The 27,832-nt window shown below is 41.8% G+C and overlaps 1 protein-coding gene across 1 annotated transcript; it reads left to right on the forward strand.

Moving 5' to 3' along the window:
* The first annotated feature begins 22,111 nt into the window (after positions 1–22,111).
* Positions 22,112–23,551, forward strand: LOC147902878 (uncharacterized). Its single transcript, XM_087373665.1, has one exon. It carries the CDS (start codon positions 22,246–22,248, stop codon positions 23,515–23,517), a length of 1,272 nt encoding a protein of 423 aa, XP_087229791.1. The 5' UTR covers positions 22,112–22,245; the 3' UTR covers positions 23,518–23,551.
* Positions 23,552–27,832: the final 4,281 nt, after the last annotated feature.

Consider the following 27,832-nt stretch of genomic DNA (forward strand, 5'->3'; position numbering starts at 1 on the left):
CTTACATGCTTCATAGAAGTGGATGAAATAAACACTTTCCAATCAAATCCAGGTCTAGCAAGTCAAAACAAAACTGAAGCAAAACTTATACTGAAGTTGTTGAAAACTTCAAAAGACCAGAAATGCTAGAGTAGCATTTTATGTAGCATCATTTTCAAAAGCTTGTCAAAACTGTCAAAACTAGAGAGCTGAACTTGGAGGGCTTATAGCACACTCTTCAAAGCAAAAGAAAGGGGGCTTTCTGAGGCAAAATAAAGCTGGTATACCACAGTAGAACCTCTGGGAAGAAGAGGCGAAAAAACATGTCAGGTCGCCTTCTCCTTCTTCAACAAAGTCGACTGGTTTTTCTCTGTTTTCTCCTTCAATATGCAGCCATTGCTGCTCAAATTTCAGCACAAGGTAGCTCTAGGTATGGAGAAGCTTGCCCTGAAAGGAATTAGAGAAAGAAGGAGGAGGCACAGAGAAAACGCATCAAGACGAATCGATGACTTTCCTGTAATGGCGACGAGCAGAAGCGAAGATTCCTCAATTCCTTGCAGCCAAAAGTTCGCCCCAACTAGGTGGATCTTCAGCTAGAAGGGCGTGGGAAATGGCTGAGAATCAGAGAAGAACAGGCTTAAGCAAATTTTTGGAAGAAGAGGGAGAGATGGTGAAGAAGAAGAAGAGGAAGAAGATGATGATGTGGCAAAAATGGGCTCAAGGAGGATCAAATGGCTCTGATACCATGTTGGAATACTGAAAAGAAAGAGTAGAGTGGACACAAACTCAGAATACTTGCTTATGGAATGAAGAAAAGTGAGGTCCTTAAGTAGGCACCTCATACAAGCTCACTGACATCACTGATGACCTCAGAGCTCCACAATCATCTCCTCAATCTGCTCCTAGATTCTCTCAATCATCCTATGTGGCTCTCCACCACCTAACTGTGCTTGTGGGCACCTAACTGTGCATCTAGCACTCACACATAGAAACATAAGGTGTGCCTGAGGCATACACCTTGAGATATTCCAACATTTTAAACCCTAAACCCTAAACCCTAAATCCTAAACCCTAAAAATATAATCATAAACACGAAACCCTAAACACTAAATCTTAAATCCTAAGCCCTAAATCCTTAACCCTAAATACTAAAACCTAAACCTTAACCCTAAAATACAATCAAAATGGTACACTCAAATATCAAGGAATTTTATTGATTTGTGCAATAGGTTGGATATATCCCCCAACCAGTTGCTTGAGTAACAGGTTGGGGGGTATATCCAATCTGTTGCACAAATCAAGAATTTTCTTGATTTGTGCAACAGATTGGATATACCCCCCAACCTGTTTCTTGATTTGTGTAACAGATTGGATATACCCCCCAACCTGTTACTCAAGCAACAGGTTGGGGGATATATCCAACAACAGGCCTCGGTTGGGGTGACCCCAACCTATTGCACAAATCAGGAAAATTCTTGATTTGTGCAACAGGTTGGATATACCTCCCAACATGTTGCTCGAGCAATAGGTTGGGGGTATATCCAACCTTGCACAAATCAAGAAAATTCTTGAGTTGTAGGTTGGATATATTCCCCAACTATATATCAAATTATTGCACAAATAAGAAAAGTTCTTGATTTGTGCAATAGGTTGGATATATCCCCCAAACTATTGCTTGATATATCCAACCTATTGCTCAAGCAACAGGTTGGGGGATATATCCAACCTGTTGCACAAATTAAAAAAATTCATTAAATTTTGGTTGTATTTTAGGGTTAATTTTTAGGGTTTAGGATTTAAGATTTAGGGTTTAGGATTTAGAGTTTAGGGTTTAAGGTTTAGGATTTATTATTTAGGAGTTTAGGATTTAGGGTTTAGGGTTTAAGAATTAAATGTTTAAAGTTTAGGATTTACGGTGGTTAAGATATTTTGGTATTAATTATTTAAAGTTTAGGATGTAGGGTTTAGGTTTAATGCCTTCTCTACTAGTTTTGATATAGAAGTTATTAAGTAATAATAAGCTCAATGATTATTTATTATGTTCATTTTGAGTTGCTAATCTATTTTTGTACATAAAACAGGTATTCACCCTAACAAAGGGTATGGATGTGGTGTTATATAAGAAGAATGAAGTGGTGGCTTTTGGATGAATTCATAGTCTTGATCCTATGAATGTGTGTCATTTCCAACGTTGTGGTGAGAGAAGATGTGTAGTGATAATCACCAACGTTGTAAATCCTGAAGTACATTTAAAATATCCACATGGAGACTTTGAAACATTGGGAGATATCTTACAATGTGACATATTTGATATGCAAGCACACAGAACACTCTGGGACCAAGACGAAATTGTTCCAAAGACATACTTGCAAGATATCAAGAAAACTTATTTTGAGGGGGACAAAGTAGAGATGTTATCTTGCTTCGGAGAAGTTTTAGCGATTGGCAACTTTAAGGGCTATGCTCAGAGTTTTCTCTGTATAGTGGAGATAATTAAGTTGACTAGTGCAGGTGTCATTCGAAATGCAATGGATAGTACTTCACATTGAGACGTCCATAATACTATGTCTCAACTACAAGTTCATAGTACTTGTAAATGGGGGTTAGCTTTCTTGAAATCAAGTTTGCCCAAGACAGTTTCCTTCAATGTCATGGAAGACACAACGAAATATTATCAGAAGAAAAAGACTATAACACAAATGGGATCCAAATTGATAAGAAGCTATAGTAGTAATCAAGAGTATCATAGTGGCATGCTCACAGGTATTGAGGACATTATAGTAACAGATGTTGATGTAGAAAAGGTTTCTTGTGTTGCAAGTGACTCAAATATACTCACTAGTATAGAAGACTTGTCTTGTGTTGCAAGTGACTTGAACAGGCTCACTGGTATAGAAGACTTGTCATGTGTTGCAAGTGACTCGAACAGGCTCACTGGTATAGAAGACTTGTCATGTGTTGCAAGTGACTCGAACAGGCTCACTGGTATAGAAGACTTGTCGTTGTGTTGCAAGTGACTCGAACAGGCTCACTGGTATAGAAGACTTGTCTTGTGCTGCAAGTGACTCAAACATGCTTATTGATATAGAAGACTTGTCTTGTGTTGAGAATAATAAGATGGGACCACAAAGAAAAATACACGCAAAGATCGATGGGATAAGTGATGCAATAACAGGAATTGATGATATTAGTGACAATGATCATGATGTTACCACTCGAACACAAGGCAAAAGGGGCAGAGAATCTGAGACTTGTCATGTTGTTCGTAATATTGTTGCTAGCATGCCAGAGAATATAGATGGGAGAATCTTGCGTTACGAAGGAGAAACAGTTCAACCACAAAATTCAAGAGGCATTGGCAACAAATTGACATCAATGAACATGTATACCAGATTGCCATTTCCAAGATATTATAAGGTATTAAATAATTCTCAAGCCCACACAGCATTTGATTATAAAGATGAAGATTCAAGGGAAATGGATTCGAGGTTTGATGGTCTTACAACTAGAAAACGCAAGACACTATTTACAAAAAGAAAGTATGTGAGTGTAAAGAGGCAAAGAATCATGGCATCAATTCCATAACCAAAGAGACATGTGATGCTATCCGAGGAGAATATGGAAAGGATGCTTATGCGAGTTTGTTGCAAGAGACTTTGCATTAGAAAAGTTGGGAAAGATGATTGTGCAGCCATACGCCTTGGTATTTGGAGTAAGACAGTGCCTAATAGACATAACTATCTTCTTCAAGAGTTTTCACGCTTTCTTCATCAAGGCACTAATCAAGATTTGAGCACAAGACACTGTAAACCTAGATTGAAACCCATGGTTAATGGGAGACCCATTTGCAATCGAGGATATCAATGGTTCACTGGACTATCACATGGCACATACTGGACCATCTGGGCAGAGGTGAAAGAAAAAGTTATTCATACAATTCATGGAAATACCTACAAGCTTAAATGCCATGGAAGCACTATAGATGCAACCGCAACATTAAAGCAAGTTCTCGAAGACCATGCATTACCGCATCCTCATCTTCAACAAACAATGCTAGATGGATGTGTCGAATGCCAACAACATCTTCATTTGGGAATGACAAAGAAGGTCATCCTAGAAACTGTCAATAAAACTTTACAAGACAGAGACTAGAGCATGATTTCACGATCAACCTTGTACAAAATTTGGCGTAGAGATTTTTGCCATGTCAAGACACCATCAAAGCAAAGGATGTCAAAATGTAAGACATGTGATGAATTAAAAAATGCCATTGAACATAGTAAATGTGAGTAGCAGTGAGGAAGATATATTAAATGGCAATCAATCCATTTACGTCATGTGCAGGATGCTCGAAAGTTGTATGCTTCTTGGAGAGAGGAAGCTATTTCACATGTCGATAAGTCCATGTGCATCACCATTGATGGCATGGACTAGAATACAACCACTTTGCCATGATATAGACGTATCCCACCAGCATTGGAGGGCAAATGTGGACTAAAAGCACACTTGTGTGGAGTATTAGTACATGGATACCGAATCTTTTGTGATGTATGGATTGATAGTTTGCATGACCATGATAGTAACCAGGTTGTTACATCAATCATGAAAGCAATAAGAAAGGTCAGAGATGCTCACGGATGTTTGCCTAACACATTGCAAATACAAGCTAATAATTGTTGGAGAGAGAACAAGAATAAATATATATTTGCTTTATGCTCTATGCTGGTTGGTTTGAAAATATTTGAAGAAGTGGAAGTTGGCTTTCTTCTTGTCGGCCATACACATGAAGACATAGATCAAATCTTTAGTGTTATCTCTGGTGAGTTAAAGGCAATGGATGTCTTGACAATGGAGGATATGCTATTTCGAATTAGGAAAAAAATTGGAGGTTCTCGCAAGGAAGAATCAGAAGTGGCTATCTTAGAGAGGATGGTAGATTGGAGAGCATTCATAGAGCCACATTTACAAACAAGAGATGATGCCCTAATAGGACACACAAATCCACACTACTTTTGGTTTCACATGCATAACAATATTCTAGTGATGCAATGGAAGCACTACTCAGTAGATGGAGATAATTTATGGAGTGAGTCATATGCTTTATTACAACGAATAATTCCATTGGAGGAAACTAGATTTGTTCTTGCAAAAAATAAATCACTTGACATAGATGAAATGAAAGGCTGTAAAGTGATAAAATTACTACATTGAGCGATAAAAGACTCCTTAGTTGTGCAAATGCGGGAAAATCTATGGAATTGGGAAGAGACAACTCCATATTTTGCAAAATCAGAAATGTTTGAGTCAATGTGAGGCATTTTTACAATGTGTAAACCACTATATTCAAGTTGTTCACGTTTATCATACATATCAACCTCTAATCCTATGGTAGATTAAGAAAGTCTAAGATCTAAGAAAACACAAGAATTCCCTCTTGAAAACCTTCATTAAACATCTTCAAAGTATGATGCAGAAATATCCTAAGCAATCAACTAAGAATTTGGAGACAATTAAATCAACTGAAGCACTTATCCAATCTTTAGAAAGACAAGAAAACTTAATGAGCATTGAATACTATGAATCCTTTTGGCCGGAACAAGCTAGGTCACCAAGTTTTCCTTTGGATATAAATATGTTAGTAGATATGGAGGAAGCAGAGGAATGCCTTTTACCTCGAAAATGTTGTGGCAGGAAGGGAGACAAACCCTTACCAGAGTTTATACCATCTAATGAGATTGAAGAGGGTCTATTTGTTGGAGTTTGGGCATCTGATCCAGGTTCAGAGTTGGATGACCAAGGTGGCCCAATTTGGGTTGCAAAGGTTGCTAAGATAGAAAGGGATGACAAGGGAACTCCTATAACATTTATAGCTTTATGGTATGAACCAAAGCCATTGAAAAATCTCCCGAGAAGATATACAATAAAACAACTCTCTGAGGGATGCTTGCAAAAGAAACATGAATGGGTTCCAAATAATGAGGGATTAATAGAGGTGGAAGTCACTAGCATTATTCATTGTTGGAAATCGAGGACACAAAGTTTTAAAAAGAAGCATGGATACAATATTGAAAAATGTATCACAATCCTTGATCCAAGTCGTGTCCATATTAAACATCATTTGGCAAGACTTGACCCATCAAGCACAAATACATTACATGAATCTGATGACTCTGAACGAGATTCAGATGCATAAGATAATGTTTTGTATGCTTTTTTCCATACAAATGGTGTATCTATACACCACGAATAAGATAATTTATTGTATGGTTTGTTTTTTAAAAAAAGGGTGTATCTGTACACCACTTATATATTGAATTCAACAAACTCTTTTTTTTCAAAAAAATGGTGTATCTATACACCACTTATATGTTGAATTCAACAAACTCTTTTCATATGGTGTCATATTTTCACTTCATAGTGTTAAAATTGAACTTGAGTTAGGAGACTACTATTATTATTATTATAGTTATTGGATGGGGGCACCATGCATGAGTTTGGGAATTATAGCTTCACTGAGCCATTTTTTTTTAAATTAGAGGTCACCACTTGACTTTTTATCTTAATAAGGCCATATTTGTATATAAGTGACCCATTTAGTGCTCTAAAAAACCCAATTTTTTAGCTCACTAAGTGAAGTTGAGTGGAGAGGATATGCTCCAAAAAAAAGTCCAAACCAAGAGAGAAAGTCCAAAAATTTTGAATAGTGTGTTGGTCCTAGACAATGACCCTAACTCTAGGAACCCCGTCTGATTTGACTGCCTCTACTAGCTATAGAGGAAAAACCAGGGAGGGAGAGGATCTCAACCACAATACTGAACTACTCATCGATCACTGCAAGTAGTCTATGATGATAAACTTGAGGAAGGCCGAGAAACCTGATAAAAAATGAAGTGCCATGGCTATCCTCTTCTACAGGATCAAAGGCCAGCCTGAAGGGGGCTAATTAATGTAAATACATTTCTTTGGTTTAATTAGGAGTAGCTACAACTATCTCCAAGAACTAGCATGAGGATTGTACCAAGCCAAGTTTAGCGCAATGGTCATGAATCTAGATCATCACGGGAGAGCTTCACATAGATGACAAGTGACGAGTTGACGGTACATGACAATGAGCTGTGGGTAGATGACAAGTGACACATTGCACGTAGATGACGAGTGGCAAGCTACGAGTAATGATAGGTGGCGAGCTGTGGGTAGATGATAGGACTTTGATGTACAAAGATACAACACATAGACTACACGAAGGAGGGAAGAACTACTCGGGTAGTGATGTGTCAAGCTCTGCAGTGTTTAGAACAACAAGTTTTGATAGATTGCATCTCATTATTATGCTAGTAAGGCAATCATTATGCCGAAATTTTTTTTGATGAGAGTGCGACCCTGTCCCAAATTCAAAATATCACCCACCAACATGTTGCATTGTGACCCCAAAGTTGCCCCTAAAATAGCTCCACGATTAGCTACACCGGATCATGCATTGACCCTTGATGACTTAGGGAATGTCATGCTGACTAAGGACTCCCTGGTTGGAAAAATTCTATCGAATCTTAGTGATACCTTTCTGTAGTTAGCTACAGTGCAGCGTTAAGCCATAGGTAGACTCAAGTTGGCCCTTTTTTTATAATGACTCTTTTTCCTTTTAATACAAGCCGACATTTTTATAAAAAAAACAAGAGAAAAACTTGAACCACGTTCAAGTGGCTTTCCTTGAAGGAAAAGAGGAAAAGAAAGAGAAGGAATGAATCTCATTTAATGGGCTTCCCAAATAGGAGGAGAGAAATGAGGCAAAAAATAAGGAAAAGAATCAAATTTGCTTCTTACAAGAAAAATTCGTCAAAAAACGAGATAGACAACTTGCACTAAACACCCCTAGTCCCTAGTACCATCTCTTGGACAATAAAGAAGGCATCAATGAATGCAATTTTAGCCTTTCCTAGCAAAGTATTTTATTTAACTAGGTTTGAGGAATGACACTTACATTTTATGTCGGGTGAGCCTTGAATTTTCCCTCCTAAGTTTACGAAAGACACTTCCACAAAACTGAATGAATATTTACTTATTCTACGCTTAATGGCGCATCCTTTAGCCCCAAGTCGTCACTTTTTTGAGTGGTGTTTTGTGCTATGACAGACAATTTTGCCATAGCTATACTTAGCGTAAAATAATCAGTATGCTAATCAGCAGTAGCAGTAGAATTCTTATCGTTAGCTTTTATAGTCCTCATTTGCCGCTTTGGAAGACAGGCAAGTTATCAATTAAGCCAAGCTTTGGACCATCAGTTCTCTAGCTAATGGTTGCCCTCTTCCAGTCTCTTTCTCAGATCTTTGCGCAGAATCTTTCCCAATGGTGATTTTGGAATGCAATCCACGAACATCATAGCATGCAGCTTCTTGTAGAACACCACCTTCCCATGTGCAATTGCAACATCTTAGAAAATTTGATATATACTATTATCTAGCTCTTTCACGTATCCTTGCCTATTGCTCCCACGCTCACCTATCTTGCCACAAACTCTTTCATTTCCTCTTTACTCACATTCGCGCCCTGTACCAGAACAACGAATCCCACCGAAACTTCTCTTGCAGTCTCGTATTTCTTACTGTGAAACCCATCACAACAAGAAGCTTACAACATTAATTATCACACATTTGTACATCATTACTATGCCTGTGTGGGCTCAACATTTAGAGCTGTAAATATTCAATATTGAAAGGAAGAAGACCTATGGGACGTAGGCCGCATCTGTGATATGAGGATGTGAGATGAGTATGCCTTCTAGTTTGGCCGAAGGAACCTAAGCAATTAGTTAGATAGTATAAAGCTTTGTTTGAATATTGTAGCGACGGAAAGGAAAGACAACTGCCATCATCTCGTTTGCAATACCTAGAAACCCTTGAATTTTATTATCTCCTTCACGCGATCCACGATGAACATTTCCTCATCGTCGTCTATAATGCTGATGCCCCCTATGTGTAGAAAGCCTTCCTGATCGATGGTATTGGCTGTAGGTATCGTTTATGTAACCTACTCAGTATCAAAGGCAGAAAGGCTCTGCTTCAGTCATAAGGAGTCTAGCTGCTGGGCATCTGGTTTCTTGCTATTAGATGCTAGCAAAAGTCGCACGCTTGCCTTTCATGATTTGAGGACCACGGATGCAGATCTTGGCCAATGTGTGACCAATTGTGAGACTGCTGCAAGGGGCTTAGCACATGGGAAGAAATAGGATGGGAATGGGAAAAGGTGGTCCCAAGTGGTCCCATGCATATTTCTATCCTATTCCCATCCCACCATGTGCTAACAAAAAAAGAACTAGGGATGGGTTTAGGAGGAAGAGGACACATGGCATCATTTCATGTGTTTAAGAGGTGGGGACCTTGTGGGGACAAGAACACATGTCATCCTTCCATGTTTTTGAATCCCTAAAAAAGGGGAACCCATTCTGGCTGCCAGGGTCTAGAGGCCATGCTCCAGGATGGGAGAAAAAGTGGCTACTTCCATTCTAAATCCATCCTAGACCACTTGGTGTAGGATGGGAGTAATGATGAAAAAAATATTCCCATCCTAAACCCGTGCTAGCCCCATCCATGTGCTAAGGCCCTAATTCTTAGTGTCCATGGGATCCGCTACTTTGTGTATCAGGATGGTGGTGGTGGTACTCCAAGCAGGGGGAAGCCATGGCATACAACATGATTGAATATTTGCACTAAGAATGGGGCCTAGTCCTCTTGTCCATGCACAATTGCTCAGTCTGTAGCCCCTTAGGGTCTTGGGCTCTCCGGTTATCGAGCCCAGACAATGCAGTGAACAAGATGGATTAGTGGGAACTAGGCAAGGAGGACATATCAGGTGGTTCATGGATTAGGACATCATAGACCAATGTTGTGTATGTGTGCCAGACATGTGTGCCAGACACTGAAATCTATGATGGGGATAGGTGTCTTCCCCTCAAAGAGAAGCCCCCATGCAATAGTGGGGTCCCCTCCTCAAAAAGATTAGATCATGTCATCCCATGCTATGAGAGAGGAAAGCCTGCCTCTCATGACATGTTAGGTGATGTGAGATCCACTATAGTTTGAGTGTCATTACCACGCGTGTATGAGGTGAGATCTCATCTCTTGGCACTCATCATCAAACCATGGTTTTTGAGGGACTTTTCCAATTGGGGGGTGCTCTATGGATTGAGTCATGGGGAATGATTTGGTGGCAGCATCCTAAACCACTGATACAAGAGTGTCAAATGAAAGCTGTGCATCATCTCAAACAAAGGTTGGTAGCTCATGAGAAAAGTGGCTCACATTGATCGCATTAATGACATGGTCAAAGTGTATGTAGTGTTGGAGGTAATGGCCTTCACCATCCCGCATGTGTGGAAAATACAAAGAAAGGGGGGGGAGCCTCGTGTTGTTGACACGTGTACAAGAGGAGCATGCCATCCCATAAGTACTTGTGGCCCTTGGAGGACCTTGAATAATCAATCCTTGAGGCATTGGGTAAGGCAAGATTAGGAATAGTCTTAGTATCAAGCCTTGAGGTGATGGGTATGACAAGAATAGGAATAGTATGAGGCAAACAAAATAGTAGAGGTAGAGGCCAGAGTACCAATGCTCCCTAGTATAGAAACAATGATTGAATGTATCCCTACCCAAAGAATGATTGATCTACATGTACCACAACCACATTAGCCAGCTCAATTAGCTACCCGTTCATGATCCCAATTGGCACCCTATTACAAATTTGCCCTACAATATGGAAAAGTTTCAAGGGATGGATTGAATCAACATAAAATTTACCACAACTAGAGGAACAAGATATATATTTTTTAATGAAATTCAATGATAGGGATGACATAAAAAATGTAACCATCCTATTGGAGCATAAAGCCTTTGGCCAATATCTAGGAATAACAGATGGTGGGGTAGGAGTTAACATCCTAGCAAAGGATGGAGAAATCAAATAAACTATACCCAATAATATTGATAATAGAACTTCCAACACAACAACCTTCCATGCATCTATTTTGAAAGTGAAAGATCTCTATCCAACAAAAGGTAAGACACCAAGGGACCTATAACAATTGGATATAGGCATTGGCAACAATTGATAACTACAAGATAGGAACTATACTTGGCAAAGCCCATACAAGCTTCAAAACACAAAAATTTGAATTGGACCCATAGGGTCCTGAAGGAACATGCATGGTCAAGGACCCATTACTTGGGATCTAGAATCCCAATGAAAACCCATCACTCGTCTCACAGAGTTCAAAACCATGAACTTCAAACCCAATGTGAGAATGAAGATTAACAAAATTTTTCTAAAACAAGCTAAAAAAGAAAAGAAATGCATGAGGGGAGACATGACTATAGCAATTCCCAAACCAATAAGAGAGTTAAAACTTGAAGAAATAGATAGCTTAGGGGAAACCCCAATTTATGAGGGTCCATCTAAAATGCGAAAACTAAATCTTGTTGTAGAAGGAGAAAAACAAAACCTTACATACATTGGTGATTAACTAACACGAGGAAAAAAATGCATTAAAATCATCACTTATGGAATATAAAAATTGGATGGCTTGGTCCTATAAGGATTGTATGGCTTTGTCCTATAAATAAATAAAAGGGATCATTTTCCTTCTAATTTTAAAGGTTTTTGTTGTTGGCCTATCTATCTTTCCTGCCCACCAATCCTTGAAGTACATTTTGCTTTCATTCAATTTGATGAATCATAATTTCTCTCTTGACCTTGTTGGGATTTTCTTGAGCACTTTGATCTCCTTGTCTTGATGCTACCTCTAGTTCTTTGAAAGCTTGATGTCATCCCATTATTTTGGATCATATTTTGGCTCTAATTTTTTTAGCCTTTCTCAACAAATTCTAGGTGCTTTCTACTACCACTTCCAAGAAATAGAGGATGGTATTGGTTTTGCAAAAGCTACTCTGCACACAACTACCACCTACTCTTAAATGCTTTTCAACTAGAAAAGTTCTGGATCAAATTTAAACCAAGAGGGAGATATTTTTCCCAATCCAAAATTTAAACCAAGAGGGAGATCTTTTTCCCAATCCAAAATCATAGAGCATGAGAACGTGTTTGTGGTCTAAAAGGGCAAGAGAAGAGAAAACTTGAGAGGTAGTTGATTGTTCTATATAACAATTCTTGGGATAAATACAACATGTCAAGCCTAGATTCCCTCTTGAGATCTCCTACTTGTCTATTACACCGACTGTATGCCCCAAGTATACAAGGTGAAGGCTTCCTTCCATGGCCACACGTTGCATCATCACAAGTGTTTCTATCAATGAAGGCACAATGACAATGACATGTATTCCAAGCAATGATTAGTTAATCCTGACAATGACATGGAGGCACAATGACAATGACATGTTGTTCCATGGCATGATGCCCACTCTTGGGACAATCTATGGGACTGTGACAATTATGATACACATGTGTGTGTGTGTGTGTGTGTGTGTGTGTGTGTGTGTGTGTGTGGATCTTTTGAGGTCCTTCTATTGTTATGCTATCGGATTCATTGCTCATGGTATTCACTAGATGAACATAATGGAGAGGATGAGTTCAGTTAGTCTCATTATGTTGTTGAGTCAATTGTACCTAAAATAAGCTAGATGGTTTACAAATGCTACATTTCTAGTTGAGTTATGAGGAGAGAGGTGCATGCATTGCATACCTATGCAAATGATGTAACATTAGTATGCTAGGTGCACATAGGCATGGTAGAGAGGAGAAGGCATTGCATGTGGAAGATTTTGATGGACTAGCTATAGATAGATTCAAGGTGAGTGGTGTCGCACAACAAAAGATTATAAACCATGAGTATACAAAACAATTCTTTTCAATGGTTTTACCTCCATAAGCTTTGGATCTTTAAATGGTTTCTGCAAATTTAAATTGTTGAATTCTTGGGTGCTATGGGTGTTGAAACAACTCCATTTCAAGGTTTTATGGAAATGATGTGGCTATTGAAATAATTACCATTTTAAAGGTTTTCTTATTTGCAATTATGGTAATGCTTATGCAACAAATTTGAGTGGAAAAGAATGGTTATAGTCATGCAGTGCTCATGGGATTGCCTGTGCAAGATGGTCACATATGCATATGAATTGAAGTGTTGAGAAGTGCCTAGTAAAGGCATAAAGTGTTGCATGGGAAGTAAGGTAATCAAGGAAATAAGTTCTTATGTTAGGATTTGGTTCGGATTAGGCTCAATCCATTAGTATGCCATTGAGGAGATGTCAAATGATTAGCGACGATCAAAAGTGAACAAACAAGTCGAATGTGAAATCTAGCGAGTAAGAGAAGCACAAAGATGAAGACAAATCTTTTAAAGGAAAAAGGAAATGAAATGGTAGAAAATGTTCCACCGAATCACAGGATGAGGCGGTGGCGGTGGAGACGTGGAGGGGGGGTTGGGTTGAGTAGCATCACACTAATCAACAAGTCAAGGGTTAGGTTAGGTTAGGGAGGGTTGGGAAGGAGGTGCTAGGTTAGGAGAACACTTTAAAAAAAAAAGGTTATCCCATATAAAAAAGGGGCAGAAAGTTAGGGTAATAAATTGAGCAAGAAATTTTTTAAAAGAAATTTTAATAGAAAAAGGGGGAAATTTTGTTAGGGTAATAAATTAAGGGGGTTAGGGTAATTTTGTCAAAGATAGGGGATGTGTGTGTGTGTGTGTTCGCACATGCACGCGTGCATGTGCGACATGATTTCATGTTGCATTGAGGGGGTCGTGAGCATAGCAGGTAAGGGTTGTGTGTGTGTGTCTCAAAAAAATAAAGGGTAGGTAGAGTTGGAGGTTAGGTTAGGGGGGTAGGGTTAGGTGGATAAGGGTTAAGGTTAGGGGGGTAAATTAAAATGTAAGGGGGTAGAAAATAAGGGAGTCAAATATAGTGTAAAAATTAAATATATATTATGGGGAGAAAAGGGGGGGGGGGGGCATGGTGGTTGTTTTTCATAAAAAGAAAAAAATGAGCATGCAAATAGTTGATTAGGAAGGGGGAATTTTTATTTGTGTGTGTGTGTGTGTGTGTGTGTGGGGTAGACTTGACAAGACAAAACCCCTTTCCATAGTAATCAAAACATTGTAGATAAAGGGCTCAAAAAGAGAGTTGCAATTCTAATAAATGGAGAACAAATATGTGCAATCCTACTAATGTCTTTAAAAAAAGGTAAAAAAGAGGTTAACATTTTTCACAAGTTGCAAAATGTAGAAATGAACCAAAATTTTGTGCTTTGATAAGTCGTTCGCAAGCATCACTTTTATTAAAGAGGGGAGTCTGCTTCCCTGCCACCATCCAACAAGAAAATTGATAAGAACCATATTTTAACTTAGTTGGGAAGACATGTGTCATAAACACCCCTCCCTTGTTATCGGGATCACAATTAAAATAGTTGCTCATGCTACAAACTCATAAAGCTAAATTTTGACACTGTGGTTTGTGTAAAAAGTGTTTGAAGGGAAGGTAAAATGATGGTTATGTAATGAAAAAAAGTTGATGAATATGGGATAAGAGGGAAAGAGGAGGGGAGACCTTAAGACTTAGAGTATTAAATGTAAGACTTAAGATTATAAGGAGGGAAACTTTTATAAGAAAGAGGAGCTTACATTAATGAGAACTTTAAAATCTAAAGCATTAAATGTAAATTTAAGATTTAGAGCAAAAGAGGGGGAAAAATTAAGAGGCTTAAACTAATGCTTTAGAGTATTGAATGTAAAGTTTAAAAAGACTTAGGTTAAACATATATTAAAACAATATATAGAAAGGGGAGAGAGATATTTTAAAAGGAAGTCCTAATTTTTTACATAGTTATTTGGAGGGGGGAGGGGACTTATAATAAAGGATTAATTGCTAGTTAGAAAAGTATAATCAATCAAGGGTGAGTTAGTTATATGAAAGAATGTAGGGGGGTGGTTAGATACTAAAAATAATATCGACAAAGAGATAAAGAATGTGAGAAGATAACGAGGAAGGGAGGGCGGTTTAGTATAAGGAAATAAAGACAAGGAGGATTAAAGAGGGAGAAAGGACCTGTGAGTCCATAATGATAACAAGGTACATGACAACAGTGTAGAGTGAGGAGCACAGCAAGGAGGCAAATATGTAGGGGATGAGAGCAGCCAAGGTACGAAAGACGAGGCAACAAACAACATGCCACAGAGAAGAGAGTAAGACTCTGCAAGGTTTGCAAAATCGAGGAGGTTGTGAGGCACGAATGGGGGTGGAGGCGAGGATGGGGCAGTAGAGGAGCAGAGAAACGGGTGCAGAGGCCAAGAGAGGTCTCCGTGAGCTAGAGAAAAAGAGGATGCAAAACTACAGAGGAGGGGACAATAGGTGAGCAAATAATAGAAGCTGCAGTAGAGGATTACGAGGGCAATGAATGGGATAAAGGGGCCGCGAATGGGCTGAGGCAGTTATGAGTAGGAAGGAGAATAAATAGGTAGAAAAGGGACTCGGGAGGTGGGGAGATGGATTAATAGGTATGAAAACCGAAGCAATGGGGAGTTCATCGGGAGTGAAAGAGGAGGAGCTAGGGAGCACATCAGGCACGACAAGGAGACAGGACCCGCAGCCGAGGGGTGGGTGTATTTAGTTAGGGAAAGGTTAGGGGCGAGGTTTAGTTAGGGAAAGGTTAGGAAGAGAGGGGGCTAGAGAGAGAAAAATTAGAGGGAGAGATAGTAAATTAGAGGGAAAGAGAGAGAGGGTAAAGAGAGAGGGGAAAGAGAGATAGAGAACGAGTAGAGAGAGAAAAAGAGAGAGACAGGGGGTTAGAGAAGGGGGGGGGGGAGAGAGAGAGAGAGAGAGAGAGAGAGAGAGAGAGAGAGAGAGAGAGATTTGGGGGGAGAGAGAAAAATAATGTAGAGAGAGGGTGGAGAGAAGAGAAGGGGGGGTTATAGAGAAGAGAGAGAAAATAGTTGAGGAAAGGGTACAACGAGGGTAGAAAAAACTTGTATTGTCAGGAGAGAATAAAGGTAGAAATGGAGGGGAGGAGACAGGCATGTAGGGGAGATGTAAGTATGAAAAAAGGAAGGGTATAACATACTTGAGAAGGGGAGAAGAGGAAAGTGTGTGTGTGTGTGTGTGTGCGCACCAAAAGATAAGAATTTGAGTTTAAATTTTTAGAGTGAAGTTTTGGGGAGAAATATGGCACCAAAATTGCCAACAATTAAAAGGAGAAATAAGCCGAGGGGGTTGGGCTTGTAAGAGTCAATATGTTTGGGATAAGAGATAAATGTGTGTGTGTGCGTGCATGTGCATGTGCGTGTGTGTGTGTGCATGTGCATGTGCGTGTGAATGTGTGTGTGTGCGTGTGCGCGCGCATGCTCAAGATAAGGATATAGACAAGAGTTCCATGATTACTTTAGTGGAATTCTGGGGAAGAATGAAGTCTTAACAATAGAAAAACTCATTGCCAAAAACAAATGTAAGCCAATAAGACCTAAGACCATTCCTCCTTTGACTCAGACTTTTTGGACAAACCTCTAAAGCTAGAGAAACTTAAAGAAGCAAGTTTGGCCATGGCCCCTAGTTGCTATTGCTCTGGGAGGAGTCTCTGGTTCAAGGTTTCTCGGATAAGAGGATTAAACTATGGATCATTAAGTTAATACGTAAAGGGGGTTAGAAAGATCACAGTTCAAATTGGCGTTGATGGGTTTTTTTTGGGAAGCTGATATTTTTTTGGGAAGAAGTATTGTATGGATGGTGGGTAGAGAGGGAGTCAAAATATTAAAAAGTGATTGGCTCAAAGAAAGGATTAAAGGAAACCCATGTGGTAGTAAATGAGGGGCTATTGTAAAAGAACCAATAAAAACAAAAAGTTCTTCATGCAAGGACTAGATGTCGAAGGCTCAGTGGAGACGTGGTGAAAAAGCATGCATTTGAAGAACCAAGGCTTGTGTTTGACGGAGGCAAAGCACCAAGAAGGAAGCAAGGTGCTGTTGAGCATGTGCGTGCTATAATAGTTGGGTTGTTAACCCCCGAGTTTGTACCATGGGTCAAGAAGACGCTTGGGTCAACACAACCTTTTAAAGCACAAGGGTGGATAGATGTCGCTTCCGAGGAGTACCTACTAGCACTCAACTCCTTCCGAGTCCGAAGAGACATGAATTTGTTTTAGGCGGTGAACTCCTAATTTACCGAGGAGCCTTTCAGAATCTTAGGGCAGTGAACCAATGGAGAGAAACAGTCCACCGTCCATCGAGTGATGAGTTTAGTAGCTAGGTGTTAGTCGGTTTGGTAGCCCCAAGCTATATAGGTAGAGGCTTTTCTAATAGAGGAAGACAAGAGTTATAGACGTCCCTCTGGCTTGCTAGGTTAGATGCTTGAGTGAGTGTGCATCTTAAGCTGAGGCGTCTTCGTGTAAACAAAACTCTCTTAATGCAAGTACGAGTTGTTTCCATCATATACTATATCTTGGTTTTCTATACTATGTCCCCCATCCCCATACAATCTCTTTCACCAGTCTCCCGCCGACCTCTGTATTTAAGTTGACGGTCTCTTTCACTTGTCTCCCCCCATCCCCATACGGTCTCTTTCACCTGTCTCCCCCCATCGCCATACAGTCTCTTTCACCTGTCTCCCCCCAACCTCTGTGTTTAAGTTGACGGAGTGTTTTAACCGAGTGTCGCACACACACATCTACTTGTGGATTGCAAGAGAGGTCATCTTCACTACGAGCACTGCATCAGGAAATCTCTTAAGGCACCTTGAGCACCGTGTGACGAGCACAGTGAGGAATGAGCAACGAGTGACTATGAGTTAAATCTGAGGGTGTAAACCCAACCGTCAAGAGTTTGGTGATCCTACTGGGGAAGGGTTAATTGAATTTCTGCAATTGTCTAGGCTGTGTAAAAGAGTTGAGTGGATTGAGTTTAGAAAACTTAGGCTTGAGAGCATAGTTCATTGAGATTTCATGTTGACAAAAGATCAATTGAAATTGTTGTTTGAAGCCCTACATCCGAGTGACATATGATGAGTGGCAAAGTTTACTTACCACTTTGAAGACTGGGATCTGGATGACAATGAGTATTCAAATAACTACATGCCTATGTCGTGATTTAGCCAATGTCTGAAACACACACACACACACACACACACACAAAGTATTGGCACAAATAGGCATTTGAGCGAAGAGAGAGAGAGAGAGAGAGAGAGAGAGAGAGCAAACGGGTGGTGTCTGTTATCTTATGTCCGAGTGGTTCCAGTGTCGTCAGGATTATAACGATCCCAGGTATGAAATAGAGACACAGAGCGCATTGAGGAAGCTGAGTGGCAAGAAAGCATGATTGGGGAGCATAGAATTTGTGTGTGTGTGTGTGTGAGAGAGAGAGAGAGAGAGAGAGAGAGAGAGAGAGAGAGAGAGAAAGAGAGAGAGAGAGAGAGAGAGAGAGAGAGAGAGAGAGAGAGAGAGAGAGAGATCATAGATGCCAAATAGCATGTTTGTGTGTTAGTCGTGCGTGTTAGTTTTGTGTGTTAGCTTCATAGGATGCCTGAAAAAAAAAGCTATCCCAAAACCGTTTGCCAAAAAAGCCGGTTCGCCTATTAAGCCATTGCCTGAAGAGAAAAAAAATGCTATCCAGAAGCCGTTTGCCAGAAAAGCCGGTTTGACTGATAACTGCTGAAGTCGTTGCCTGAAGGGAAAAAAATTTGCTATCCAGAAAACCATTTGCCAAAAAAGTCGGATCGCTTGCTTTAAAAATAAAAAACCGTTTTCTAAGGAAAAAAAACATGTTTACCTGTTTAAAGGGCTTTATGCTAGCCAAGAGGGCTTTATGCCTGCGAGTGAAAGGGAATGTTCTCTACTAGATCTGTTTCAAGAAGAAAAAAAAGCTTCACGCATGCCATCAAAACTTTGCATGAAACTACTCGTCCAAGATGTGTCATTCGTACAAGCTTCATTGTTTTGGTTATTTCTTATTATTTATACTAAACTATACTTGGCTTTTAGAAGGGCAACAAAGTGATTCATTAAAAAACTATAAATGTGACCCCGTGTGAGTTTTTTTTTCTCTTTTTGAATATCTAACGTTGGTTCAATGAACCAAGTCCCTACTATAATGCAAAACGAGAAACTTGTAGCAATGCGTGCTACATCGGCGACAACTCAATGTGGTGATCAAGTTTTAATCCTCGCAACAACTACAGACCCAGATCTCGCACCAGGTGTTGAAAACTAGTATTGAATTGACATTGTTCTATATTGTCAACAACCACGTTGTGGAAGGAATTACAAATGCATCCCTGGTGATTGTTTATTTGATACAATGAAGTATTTAGTCGATATAGATTTGACATCTGCAGAAATCCGAGTAGTATTAGTTCAGCAGAAATCCGAGTAGTAGTAGTAGTACTAGTTCAGTAGAGTTCAGTAATTTCTCGTAAGCTTGCGGAATGGAGAGGAACAATCAATGAGATGCTTACACACCTATCTCTCTCAGGATTTTCTCCCAACCAAATAGTGGATTTTTTACCTTCTATTTTGAATGTATTTTTTCATGAAGTCAAAGAAACTTATGTGACTGATACGTGCAAGATATTGATTTCTCAAAGCGCAATATGAATATAACTACTGATATGCTAGTATCCTATCTATTCACAAGACTTCCTTGCAATACTATTGGACTCTAATAGGATGGATTGATGCATGTGCAAAGTTGTGTGGCCATAATACACGTGTGTGTCTGAATAACACGCCTCGAGGCATGTTATTTGACGCACGTGCATGGCACTTAGTAAAAAAACATGGTTTTGTACCTCATCGACCACACAAACCATATCTGATGGTCGCGATACTTTGCACACACCTCAAAGTAGGATGTATTGACGTGTGTGCAAAGTAGCAAGGTCATCAGACACGTGCGTGTCTGAATGACACGCCTCTAGGCATGTTTTTTGACGCACGTGCATGGAAATTGGTAAAAAAACGTGGTTTGGAGCCTCATAGCCCACACAAACCATATCTAATGGTCGCGATACTTTGCATGTGCCTCAACGTAGGTTACATTGATGTGTGTGCAAAGTAGCGTGGCCATCAAGCATGTGTGCATCCGAATAACACGCCTCCAGGCATGTTTTTTGACACACGTGCATGGAAATTGGGAAAAACATGGTTTAGAGCCTCATCGACCACACAAACCATATGTGATGGTTGCAATACTTTGCAAGTGCCTCAAGGTAGGATGGATTGATGTGTGTGCAAAGTAGCATGGCCATTACACACGTGTGCGTTCGAATAACACGCCTCCAGGCGTGTTTTTTAATGCACGTGCATGGAAATTGATTTTAAAAACAAACATAGTTGAGGACGTGCAAAGGTGGTGGTTGGTAGAGGTGAAACACACTCTGATAGAGCAGCTCAATTTATGAAAGGAAGGAAATGCACAATTTTCCACTGAAAATACAATATTATAGGCAAGGTTAGATGCTTTAGCAAAGGTGGAGACTCAAATCAAAGTAATGAGAATGATGATGACACGCTAGAGATTGAAGGAATCTTTATGAGTAGCAAGAGTGTAGAAGAATCTTTATGAGTAGCAAAAGTGTAGAAGAACTTCAGAGGAGACTTTATGATTATATAGCTATAGTGGTCACACCTAGGACGGGACTGTCCATAGCTTCGATGGGGTAGCATCTAGTGCAACGGTCATTTGATCTACTGTCAGAGGAGGCTGGACTAAGACTAGAACTCATCATGGGACAATGGGTGTAGGTCGAGTGGCACGTGTGGGGGCATGGGACATGTGGCACGTGTCAAGTGCAAAGGTGGTACCGGAGCACTTTGTCGTGGAGGAGGTGCACCAACACTCTGTCGAGGTCGAGGAGGAGCTATACCCGAAGGCTTTTTGGGCCTCGTCATTTTTCTAGGGCAACCTCTGGCAAAGTTCCCATAGGCCCTATAGATCCTACACTGATCCTGTCTGCCCGCAATCTTGATTCTCTAACGAAAGAATGAACCATCAGGGTGCTGGATCATAATGTGGTCATTAGATAAGTTAGGGTCCTAGACAATGACCCTAACTCTAGGAACCCCGTCTGATTTGATTGCCTCTACTGGCTGTAGAGGAAAAACCAGGGAGGGAGAGGATCTCAACCACAATACCGAACTGCTCACCGATCCCTGTAGGTAGTTAATGATGATAAACTTGAGGAAGGTTGGGGAACCTGATAAAAAATGAAGTGCCATGGCTATCCTCTTCTACAGGATCAAAGGCCAGCCTGAAGGGGGCTAATTAACGTAAGAAATAGCTACAACTATCTCCAAGAACCAGCATGAGGATTGTACCAAGCCAACGCGCAATGGTCATGAACCTAGATCATCATGGGAGAGCTTCTATTGGACTTCCTTGCAATACTATTGGACTCTAATATTATCAATGTTGCTTCAATCTGAATTCTCACAACATTCCTCTCTTTTGATGCATGTTCTCGACGTGAAGTAAGATTGGGAATCATCAGAGTAGAGATGCCAAGCTGGATGCAAGATCGAAGGATGACATTTCTATATGATTGTAGTCCATGACACAATATTATTTATGTTGCAACCAAGGATAAGGTATGAGCTGTTGTGAGCGTAGTCTTATTCATGTATTTGTTGGGCTTCAATTACTGAAAGGCACAAGTCTTTGCACATCACCAAGGCAATAATAAAACACTACCCCTGACATTTGCAATAGGAAGAATCGGGTCCTGATGGACCCTATGTCGTGTCTCATGTTCATATTTTTTTTTCCCTTAAGAAAATTTCATTAAACGGTAGGATCCAAGTTAGTTATGTGCTCTATGGCAAAAAACCGAACTCTCAAGTATAGCGAGTGAGCAATGAATTAATAGAAACATACCAAAGACTCTGAAATATAGAGAGCTATCAGTGAACGATGAGCGGGCCTCTCAAGATTACGTTGAAGTAACCTTGCATTTTTTCAACTATATGGATACGAAAATTGTCCTTAATTTCTTCTTTTGGATAGAACCTTAATTGATAGAGCCTCATAATCGTAAGGTTAAAGGGCCCTTGTTGGTTAGGTGATTAACACTTAACACAACATTATTATTAACTGGAAGAAAGCCAACTAAAGAGCAAAAGCAGAGAGGAAAGCGAAAAGCGCGCAAGCAACGAAGGGAAAAACGCCATCTTTGCCTCGAAAAGGACCGCTTGCTGGAAGCTTTGGGGTCTGCGTCTTTGCCTCTCACAGATTCAAAGGTAAAACAAGAAGCTTTTGGGTCCGGCGGCTCGTCGCATCTCGTGTGCGGGATGAGGAGGCTAGGGGAAGAAGAAGAAGAAGCAGCATCAGCAGCAGCAACGATGGGAAAAACGGAAGCTTTGGGCTGTGCGTCTGATCTTGTGTGCAGGATGAAGAGGAGGCAAGAAGGAGGAGGAGCCTCGTCGTGTGTTGTGTGCGGGATGAGGAGGACGAGGCTAAGGAAAGAAGAAGAAGAAGAAGGAGGAGGAGGAGGAGGAGGAGGGTCTTTGTCGTCTCCTGTGTGCGGGATGAGGAGGACGAGGCTCAGGAAAGAAGACGAAGAAGAAGAAGAAGAAGAAGCAGCTGCTGCTGCAGAGATGGTTTTGAGGGGGAGAGTTTTACCTTGCGATGTGGCCTTTGAGATTCTGGCACGCTTGCCTCTGATTCCTCACCTCTTCCGTCTACGCCTGGTATGTCGCTCCTGGAACGCTCTCCTGCGCTCCCCTCATTTCCTGCGCCTCTGGTCGCAGCGCCACAGCACCTCTCATTGCTGGATCATCGCCTGTCCCCCCGTTCCCTGCCTCCCTCCATCTTCCTTGACGCCTCATGATGATGGTGGTGATCCTGACGATAATCTGTGGCGCACCCTGCAGTATTGGGAGAATACCCCCTTGACAGTTAACTTCATGATGAGCCCCAGTACCAGCAGCAGCAGCAGTCACTGGATTCCGTTGCGCCGCCACAGATTTCGGCTGCCTAGCTTGGACATCATCGGTCGCCACGGCTTCGGTCATGGTCTAGGCCTCGGCTTTACCACCCTCCTCCCCCCAGATTTCGTCTCGCCACCTGTGCCTACCGCGAGGATCCTCGGCGGTGGCGCTGGTAGCCTCATGGCAGAAATCGCCTTCTACGAGGGCTTGGGTCCGCTCATCCGCGTGTTCAACTTCCTCTCAGGATCCCACCGACAATTGCCAACCCCCTCCCGCTACAACTGCACCCCTTCTCCCAACAATTCCACCTGTTTTGACTGGTACGGCTCGTGGGAGTCATATAGACTCGCCTCCGCCTTCACATTGCACCTCCTGTCTTCTGATGATCACCAGTACTACCATCTTGTGCTATGCGCGAACAACGCACCGAAGATCCATATATACGATTCAAGATGCCCCAATTCCTGGAGAGCAGTCTTTGGCATTGATAAGTGGCCACCCTTAAAACCAGGGCAACTACCCCCACCTGCATTGTTTGAAGGCCACGACATTTTCAACGGGGACTTATTTTTCCCCTTCTTTCTTCAAGATACACTCTTTGCCTACTGTGTAAAATCAGACGAATGGAGTTAGGCAATGGCACCATTCCCAGAAGAATTCTGCTTGCCGTGGCTCTCTTCACTAGTGATAGGGTGGAGGGTCCACCAGGATGCACCCGGCACTCGCTTGCCGGCTTTGTTGTGTGGGAGTTGCAGTGCACGATAAATTGTAATGACAGAGAATGCCCTATTTACTCATGGGTAGAAGTGGCAAGGACTCCCAAGGCATTTGCAGAGGTTCACTATGACACTTTTTCTGGTGAATTCATACCAAAGTTTGTTCATGGCAGCACTCTTCTATGCATGACGACCATGTTCCACAGCAGGGAGATAGAGGGTTTCGGTAGACTTGGGAGATGCATGCCCCCCCTTGTCTATAACCTCTCCCTTGGTTTGTGGTACTATATGCCTCCCTACAAGGTCGCACAAGACCTCATAATCCTCTGCTCCTTTCAGCCCACTTTCCCTGGTCTACTTCCTTGATAGCTGTCATGTCTTGATTCTCAATGCCATGCTAACCTCACTCTTGTGGTTAATACTGGTTTTGATAATAATTGAAGGTGATCTATTGTGGCTTCTTTCTCTGTGATACTCTCTCGTTCTTACAGTTCAATCAAGCAAAATGGCTTTTGATGGATTTGCAGGAACATATTTTTTCTTTCTTTTGGTTACACAGTGGGCTTGTAATGCCCCAACTCGCCCAGTCTTGTGAGAGTAGCTCGAGGGTGGTCAGGTGGTTCGGGCTTCTCTGAAAGCTGTTTTATTCCCTCGTAAATCTTACCTTTTTAATCACGAGTGTGATCAATGCCCCAAAATCTTTTCAAGAGTGAGTTGCGACGTATCCGGGTCTGCTCGCAAGTTGTCTAAGAGATTGAGCTTCCTCAAGAGCTTTTTTTAAAGGGTCTCATGCTTGTGTATATGGAATATGGGATTTACACTACTCTTCCTACTTCTAGTGGCATTGAAATGGTAAATGTTTCACCTGAAACAGAAGTATTGTCAGATGTGTTGATACCCAAGAGTATCATGGCTGGAATCAAGTACACATCTTGCCAGCACATTTGGCCAATTGAGAGAACATCTCTTAAAGTTGCACCAAATCTTCTAGACCAGGAGCACAACTTACGGCTTTCTCTAGGATTTCCTGCAGCTACATGTGTAGTATATAATATTAGAGGAACCTTTCCTTGACCGAGTGTTGGGTATGGACCCATTGCAGGCAGGGGAGGAAACCCTGTCATGCAGCAAGTTTGTTACACTAGAGACCACCTCGAACCTTTTAGAGGAGTCACTCCAATAGAACCCCTAGGCCCCAAGCCATCTAGGCAGTTTCAAACCAATACAACCAACAATTACCCCACTTGAGGGAGGTGCCACAGACAGACTGGCTAATGTACATGCTAGTGCGGTCATTAATAGGAACCCAGTTTGAAGAGATGGCGGCAGAGAAAGCCTAAGTCAGAGGCTTCACAATTTCCACACCACACATCTAAGTTTGAAGGCCCCACAAACATCTAAAAACCTTTGAACAGAAATGCACGGATTAGGTATCACTGATGTTGCTATGCCTGGAGCATGATGGTTGATCAAAACGTAGTACTGTGATTCCGAAATCTGGAACCCAAGTTAAAATCCACTCACCTTGACTTTTGCAAAGGCTTTTTAACAAAATATGGAAAGGTTGTGGATTGCTCTGAACTCTGAAGATGGCTTCCAATACCACCATGTCAACTGCCATTGCTATGCAGGCAGTAGAGTTCTAGGCTCACGATCTACGCCAGACCTTCAGAAGAGGAGCACTCAACTGAGTGTGCACAATAACCTTGGCCGGTCTTATATATAGAAGAGAGTCCCGCTACTATAAATAGCGTACCACTATAAAAAGCATCTCGCTGTAAACAGGTAACCGGCCCTCCTAACCCTGCTGGATTAAATCTGCGAATCCAAGCTTAGCATTCCGGGTACATAACATGCTTTCCCTCTTCAACGTTTACTCTTAAACGAATCCAGAGAAGTTCTTCTGCAGACTGGCAACCGACTCCCAAGTTGAGTCTTCCTTCCACTGAATCTTGAACTGTGGAGTGTCTTATTCCCAAGTTCCCTTTCTCTGAAATCAATTACCATTTCAGGACATCTAGAGACCCCCACCACAGACATTTGCATCCCGGCCACAAACCACAAGTGGTATGCCTTTCCAGGACCCACCAATCAGGCCGTCACAAGTAGCCACTAGGTCAATACTAGATATTATGGCACAGATGGCTAGTGGACCAACCCCATCTACTTATGGCCCACCCCCAATGAACCGATAAATTACGAAAATCCAGGTCCAGGGGGAAGAGGACGGACGCCACCGTAGTACCGCATATATTATAACACTGGGCCTCCACCACTTCAGCGCCCTCCACCAATGCAACCTCCTCCTCCTCCAGCGCAAACACTCTTATCAGATGAGGCTATGCAAATCCTAGTAGAAGCTCTAGGAAGGGGGGCCGCTAATGGTCGTGCCACCCCCGGTCTTTCTGCAGGGACCTTAAATCCCTTAAGGAGTAGACCCATTGCCATCTCCAAGCTCATCACGAAGTTCTTAGGAGAAGGAGATCTTGTCTCTCATGTGGAGCGCTTCGAGTAGATTTGTGAAGCATTTGGATCCCCTGGAGGCTTGGAAATGATGAACACGTTTGGTCTCAGCCTAGATGGCAAGGCAGGCCAGTGGTATAGGGCACTCACCCCTCATACCACTGCATGTGGAGTGCCCGCAGGTGTTGCAGCTTTCGCTCATTCCTCGTGGCCATTCCAGCAGTGAGGAGCTTCTTGGCAATCCACCTGGGGTGGCCCTTCTGAACTTGGGGTTTAGGCACTTGTTTTTGTATGTACTAATCTTAATGTTAATAAAAAAATTCTTTTTTTGAGTGCAGAAACATAATAAAATCAATTTGGCATTCGGAAAGAAAGAATCCAAGAAATCCAGAAAGGATAAGAAACGTGCAAAAAAAAAGGAACAGGAGATGGAAAAGATGTTGGCAGACAAGCTAAAGGCTCTGGGAGTCACCCAGCCCCAGGCAAGTATGGTGTGTCGCATCTGCGGGAAGAATCACCCACGAGAATTCTGTTGGTACAATCCGGCTGCCTGTAACAATCCGGTGTAATAGGTTCCACGCACACCTGAGCCAACCAGGTGGCAATTCACCCGGTTGCTGCGCAAAATGTGGCCTAGATACAAGAAAGAAACAACTGGAATCAACCTCGGAACAATTGGAATTAGCGAGGTGATTGGAATCAACAATGGAATGGTTGGGGACAGAACTCGGGGGACGGATAAAGATTGCGTCTACTGCCAGGAGAATGGACACCGTGCAGGACCGGATTGTTCGCTATGGTGTAAGCACAGAACTAAAAGAGGAATGGAAATCGTGCGATGGCCACGACGTGGACCCCCTCAAACGGAACAGCCACCAGTGTAGACACACGCCGTGCTGATCGAAGAAATCGGTGAAATATCCGTCTATTCTTACGGCCCAAGTACGTCCGTTGGCAAAGTTACAGCCCAAGCATTGCCTGTAACCGGATGACAAACCGTGACCAAAGCGGATGTATTCGCAGTCACGCGCTGCAAAGGATCGGTTCCCGCCATCAAGAAGGAGGCACCCAAAAAGGAGAAAAGGTTGCGATGGCAGGACGAGGAAGAAGTACGGAATGCTACTTTGGAGAAGGTTGCTAAGTTGCAGAAATCGGAATAGCTGAAGGAGGTTTGGCAACCAGTCCTCGAGAACCCTAACATGCAGTTCGAGGAGGGTGAGCCAAGCAACCCCGTGATGCGAAAGTCAGCACAAAAAGTATGGAGTCATCTCGGTCATCAACGGGAATTCTGGTAAACAAGCGACTAGATGAGCAGATACGACAGATCTCAGACTCGAAAATCTTTCTGACGGGCTTTTGAAGGCGCTAAAACAGGCAGAGGTAAAAATTTCGGTTGACCGCTTGCCACGCATGGTCCCGGAGGTCCGGTGCCAACTGATGAATGGGCTGATGTGGCCTCATCCGCAGTACAAAATCCGTGCTTTTGTTCCGTACCACACAGATGAACCAATCACTTGCCGGGCAGAACTCGAGGACGTGGATTATAGAGTTCCAGCTGTCAAAGTGCAGTTCCACGGCCAAAATCTCGCAGGGGTACTACTCGACAGCGGTTTCGGTGTGAACATTCTGCCACAATACATGTTCCAAAGGCTCAGCCTATTCGGTTTGGAGCCAGCACCATTTCAAGTCTCTATGGTGGATCAGCGATGCATACAGCCAATGGGCATAATCTGCAATCAACTAATTTCGTGGTTCTCCAAATGGAAGAA

The sequence above is a fragment of the Dipteris shenzhenensis genome, chromosome 4 (genome assembly GCF_047967505.1).
Source record: "Dipteris shenzhenensis isolate YYH24624 ecotype China chromosome 4, Dip_SZ_1.0, whole genome shotgun sequence".
NCBI lineage: Eukaryota > Viridiplantae > Streptophyta > Polypodiopsida > Gleicheniales > Dipteridaceae > Dipteris > Dipteris shenzhenensis.

Excerpts from the sequence above, each read along its gene's own strand:
- LOC147902878 (XM_087373665.1), top strand. The coding sequence starts at position 22,246 with ATGAGGAGGCTAGGGGAAGAAGAAGAAGAAGCAGCATCAGCAGCAGCA.